The sequence below is a fragment of the Dermacentor variabilis genome, chromosome 2 (genome assembly GCF_050947875.1).
Source record: "Dermacentor variabilis isolate Ectoservices chromosome 2, ASM5094787v1, whole genome shotgun sequence".
In the NCBI taxonomy this organism is placed as follows: Eukaryota; Metazoa; Arthropoda; class Arachnida; order Ixodida; family Ixodidae; genus Dermacentor; species Dermacentor variabilis.
Window position 1 is genome coordinate 9,257,576 of NC_134569.1, and position 6,000 is coordinate 9,263,575.

Genomic DNA, 6,000 nt, shown 5'->3' on the forward strand with positions numbered 1-6,000 from the left:
TAGTTCACGATTCAACAATCAACGGCTGACCCAGCACGTGACGTCAATAGAAGAGGTGTCTGAAAGGACGGGCTGAATCGCTCAGTTCTTTATGACCATGTCCTTTCTTATGTCGTCCCTGTTCGCGACTGTTCAGCCTTCTACCTCTCAGCGGTTCCCGGTCTGACAGCACGAGATCTCACGATATGCACGTAGCCGGGACGTTAAGAATCGATAATAAGGTTTAAAGCTGTGTTTGTTGTCTTTACAGTTTCTACAACGGAGAGAAACGTATCGGAGAGTACAGTCGTACTTATCGAAACGACATTTTCATGAATGAACTGTAGTCGCGATCGGCCCTCGTATGCAAACTTCCCTTTATCTGTCATGTTCTTTCATTCTATTTTCCACTACTTTCTCTCCCCGAGTTGAATAGTAATTTTGATTAATCGATTGATTAATGTCTGTATAGCTTTACCAGTGCACCTAAGGCGGCAAGATGCAGCGGGTAAAGACGAAGAACTATACGTTAATTGTCACTCATCCATTCCTTAAGGCACATATGTCTGCCATGACACTGTGCATCACCTGAAAAGATAATAAAGACACCTAGGAGCGCAAAAAGAGGCGGAATCGCGTAATGGCCTTCTGACCGACACGTCTTAATGCGCAAGCGCAGCGCGATATAGCACGAAACGCTCTTCTTCAGCTTCATTTTTCTACGAAACCTTGCAGACTGTTTATGCGGAAAAACATACTTATGTCGTATACAAGGTGCGCCAACTATGCATGCGAAGAGTGATTAAATAGTTCCTGCTGTCAGGACTAGGCGATTTCTTTAATGCCTTCTATGAAAGGAAAAATTGACGACTACGCAAAATAGTAGGAGGCCATAAAAGAAACCCATATAGGCTTCTCATAAGAAGCTTCGCAGTAATACTATTCTGGTATTTCTTTTCCTTTCATGGACTTTCCTCCAGCTTGCGGGATTCCGCAAAACTTATTTGCCATATCCAATGCCTTCTGCGTAGATTGCGTGAAAATTGTAGCAATGACTTCGTTATCAGTGCGTAAGTGCAGTTGAGGGACATGAAAGGTACAAACATCCATAAAACAGAAGTTTCAGAACCGTATACAGGAAACACTGAAGCAAATAGCATGCAAGAAGTTGCACGTACCTGGTCCGGGCAGGACTAGCGATGCCTTGGTTGCCGTGGGTGCTGTCTCCGTCGTGTCTGTCAGCTGCGTCCCCTTCACTTCAAACCCGACGACGAGGCACAGCAACAGTGGCTCCAGGAGCACCCAGGAACGCCTCATAGTGTTATCCAATCGTGCTCGCACTTCCACCTTGCAAGAACGTGAGAAACTCCCGTTATCCGCCACCTACCACGTAATGTTCAGTAGAAACGTTCCGCGCTTTGCTGCCCCTCTAAGCATCAGATGCCAGCTAAAAATAGAGGGCAAAGGTGCCGTGCAACATACGCAAGCAGCCTAGTTCTAATGCCGCAACGCACGGGCTGACAACCACGAAGTAGGAATTGCTTGTGAGAGTGTCGCAGAGCGCTGATGGGGGCAATCACCAGCACGTGACAGTTAAGCACGTTTATGGCTGTCTGAGAAGAGGAGGTTATCCACGTTTGGCACACGGAACCTGCTTGCAGACGGTCGCCGTCACCAAAGTAACTCTGACGTTTTGCACAGGACGACGACAGTCACTGAGCCATCACGCTGGCGGTAATCCCAGTGGTCCGTCAATGTGCCTCCCCAGCTGGTGAGGGATAGTTACGCTAATCCAGAACCTTTTCGGAGTTCTTTCGAGTGTTCACATCTCCACGACACCTTGAACGCTTGCCCAACACGACGCGCCACTTCCGGCAGCACTCGGATGAGCACCGATCACAAAATTACGGTCCGTGGCCCCGGTGAAGCGGTGCCAAGAAAAAACAAAAGGAAAAGAACGAAATTATCCGGGAACGAGCAGACGTTGTAGCATGAAACACACGCGTCCAGCAGCTTCCCACGGTGGGGGTGGCGCTTCAGACGGTAGCGCGACGCAAGGCAGGTGCCCTAACCTGTACAACAAGAAAAGTGCAGCGCTCAGGACCCCAACGGAAGACCACGCGTTTCGTCGGTGACGCGCGCCGAGGCGCTTTGCATTGCAGCCGGCACTGCTCGCTGTCGCCGCGCGGAAGCGGGAGGCGCCGGCGATGACGAAGGCCGCGAAAAGGCAAGCAGCTGCGAAGGAGGCGCGGGATCGTCGGAGGGCTCTGCTATGCGGAGAAGCCCCGAGCTCAGGCAGGGGAACGACGACAGCGTCTCCTCCGTCCGAGGCCGAGCGTGTCAGCCGGCAGACTGCGATCAATGTTTGCGGCCGCCGACGCGGGGTGCCGCCCTGGTCGTGGCCGCGGGGAGGCAAGAAGAACGTCGCATCGGTTGTGTCGTCATGAGTGACGTCACAAGAGGCTAGGGCAGGTGCGCCACCGAGCCAGGAATGAAGGCGCGGAGGCATTTTGCCGGTGCGCTGCCCCCGCCCGACTATCTCGCTCTCCCCCCCCCCCGCCCTCCTTTCTCCTACTTCCCCCATATCCATCTCTTACATTCACCCGCTTCACGTCGTCCTCCACTGGCGGCCCACCGAAATCGAATGAAGGTTCTCCCTGCCGAGCTTCTTGCCACGCTGGGTTTTGTTTCGCAAGGGAAGAGGTGTTCTTCGAAGGTATTAGGCGATGCCGTTCGGCGTCAGGTCGGGAATGCCGACACTCATGCGTGCGGGGTGTCGAAGAATGGTCCGCACGCTGCACTACGACGAAACGAAAGAAAACAAACAAACAAAAAATATACGCCAGAAAACGCGCGTTCTCATTGTGCTTATGAGGAGACCTTTGCGATCAGTAAGTAACTAATCATCAAGAATCTTTGGCAGATGCGTGACAATCTGAGCAAGTGATGCATTAAAAAATGAGAAATAGGACCAAGTCAGTTCTGGCACTTTTTGGAAGTACTTATCATAACAGGGTTGTTTGGTTGTCGTTCGTAGTGATGATTCGTCACAGACCCTGACTGCGCGCAGTGCGGCCCATTTGAAATTTCTGCCCAGACTGCGCTGTTGGGTGCTCTTTCCCAGCGCAGCCGTACAAATTCGTAGGAGACCTCAAATATTTAGCCGGTAAGTAAAGTAAATGAAGTAAAGCAAGTAAAGTAAGTAAGTAAGTGAGTAAGTGAGTGAGTGAGTGCTTTATTTCCCATAAACAAAATACATTTACATATGGGCAGGTAATAAGTAAAGGCTGCGTCAGCAGCTTGACTAATTGCTAAAGCCAGTTTTATGGCAGCAGTAGGGGGAACAATAGTGCATGAGGAATGGTAACAATAAAGCAGAATATAAAGAATAAAATAACGCGAAAGAAACTAACAAAAAATGGCAAACGAAAGCAAGTTACTTAGCTTACATAATATCAAGAAATCAGCAGTATAAAGAAAAAAAAAATACTGCACTCAGATCAGTCATGTATCCTAATAACATATGATGCAGCGAAACTAATATTGTGATGAAAAAGTCCAGAGTATGAAGCATAATACTAGCGCTTGCAGCAATAATAATTATACAGATTATAAGACTAAAACATCAATATCCTCTGTGATCAGTGTGTTGAGAAAGACAGGCAGCGTATAAGCAATCATTTGCCTTCCGGAAGTACTGCGCTGCTGCGTTACATGCCAGTATTCTACTAGAAGAAAGGGGGTTAACCGAGGAGCCCGATTTCTTTTGTTCATATCATAAGAAGCCAACAAACACTGACACCAAGGACAACATAGGGGAAATTACTTATGCCTAATAAATGGAATAAAGAAACGCTAAATTAATGGAAATGAAAGTGTATGAAAAAACAACCTGGCGCAGGTGGGGAACAATCCCACAACCGTCGAATTTCGCGTGTGATGCTCTACCAACTGAGCTACCACGGCGACATTTCTCCATCCACTTTCTTGGGTACTTATGTGCCATAGTAGAACCCTGGGAGTGTCAGCCAGCGCCACCACTCAGACCTTGGCGGCGGACCTAGAACGTCGTTTCTGCTGCAGGCGTCACGAGAACGTGATCTTTTTTGGTGAAGGCAACTGGTCAATAAACCAACCCATGCTACCTGCAGGCATCAATCTCGCCGGATTCGACACCCTCATTATGTAATAAACGAGAAGAAAGGGGGTTAACCGAGGAGCCCAATTTTAATCAAATCTAATTACATCGATCTTATTAAATGAAGGGCAACGCCCCGTATTCCATAGTTGGTAAATTTGTTGACTAGAAGTTCATGATTAATGCAGTCGAACGCTTTCGTAAAGTAAAACTCTTGCTTGGGCTAGTTGGTTCATGCTTGAAGTAGGTAAAGGCAAGGCGCAGAAGACCAGGACTTAGGAAGAAGAACACAAACGCCCGTCTTGTCGTTTGTGATCTTCTTCCTAAGTCCTGGTCTTCTGCGCCTTGCCTTTCCCTACTTCAAGCTTTCGTAAAACCCGATGTTTGGATCTGACTGCTGGTACGATCTGTTGGGAACTCGGCGCTGACGCCCGTGGTTGTACCTGGGTCGCAAGCCCCAAGGGTAGCGTTGGCCTGGCGGCCTGGGGTGCAACTGTAAGCATCCGAAGGTCCCGGCAAAGCATGAGTCGACTGGTAACAACAAAACAACTTGTTTATTTTAACATCGCAAAGAGTTGGCGGTCAGGTTGACCGAAGTAGAGAGACGGGAGAGCACTTCACTCAACAGAAGAAATCGGAGCCCTCCTTTTGGCGTCCGGGGGCAGCTGTTTTTATACTCTCGCAGTTGAGGGCAAGAAGGAACCCCTCAAAAGACGAGCACGTGAATGTACAATGGGCTAATGGTGACGCACACTGTCGTAGCGATGCCGTAGCACCATGTCGAGCACGATCTCGTAGCACCCTGTCGTGGCGCTGCCGGTCGGACACAATGACTGTAATGAGAGGATGGTCCCTGCTTTGGCCTCGCCTGTTTCGGGCACAATGACTGGAACGAGATCCCTGCTTTGGCATCGCCTGTTTCGGGCCCAATGACTGGAATGAGATCCCTGCTTTGGCATCGCCTGTTTCGGGCACAATGACTGGAATGCGAGGATGATCCCTAGGCGGTCGCATCGCCGCAGTCGCGCCTGGAAACACCTGGCGATGAGTGTTGCGGCGACGACGATCGGGCCAAAATGTCTGCCGCCCCGCCGCAGTCGCGCCGGCAAAACCACGTGTCGCAGGCGAAACGCAACAGACCGCCCCGCCGGGGGAAGGAGATCCCGATGGACAGGGGACTGCATCCGCTGTCCGGAGGGATGTCGCTCGATGATGCTCATAACCGAAGTCGGGCGTCCCTCGACGTTTCTTGAGCGCAGCGCACAGAGAAGGCCTCGTTCTCTCGTTCAGGTTCGCACGGGACACTGCAAAGTGACTTCGGGAGAGTTCACATTTTTGTTCTCGTTCCCGGCAAGCGTTAGAACTACGCTGAAACTCAACCGCTCAGTCAGCAAGCACGGCACAACCCTCACTAAGCCCTGCCAGGCTCTTTCCCCTTTTTATACCACTGCCTAGTTCCTTACAGTAGTCTAGCATCACTCAGAACGCGTCCACAAATTGAAAAACTTGCACTAGAAAGCATATCATCACTTTGAAACACTAAACAAAAGCAATATGTTAAAAAAAAATCCTGCCTCAGGAAGAAAAACATCAGTAACAAACAATTTTGAGGCTGATTCCTACGTTAGGGGCTTCGACTTAAGCCATCGGCGTTACCGTTGAGACTCCCCTTTTTGTAACGCACCTCAAAGGAATATTGTTGTAAAGCGAGGCTCCAGCGCAGGAGGCGGCCATTTTTGGGAGAGATGGTCTGCAGCCATTGGAGAGGGCAGTGATCCGTCTCAATGATAAACCTCGAGCCGGCTAGATAGCAGGACAATTTCTGAACGGCCCACACGAGACATGCACACTCTTTCTCGGTGGCGCTATACGCCTGCTCACGA

General features: G+C 49.9%; 1 protein-coding gene across 1 annotated transcript in view; it reads right to left on the bottom strand.

Moving 5' to 3' along the window:
* The window catches only part of LOC142571330 (neurotrimin-like), a 420,775-nt gene extending 418,458 nt beyond the window's left edge, over positions 1 to 2,317 (bottom strand). Inside the window, exon 1 of the mRNA XM_075679599.1 lies at positions 1,158 to 2,317. Coding sequence (XP_075535714.1) covers positions 1,158 to 1,296 — 139 coding nt within the window. The 5' untranslated portion in view covers positions 1,297 to 2,317. The remainder of the gene's footprint in view (positions 1 to 1,157) is intronic.
* Between the last annotated feature and the right edge of the window lie 3,683 nt (positions 2,318 to 6,000).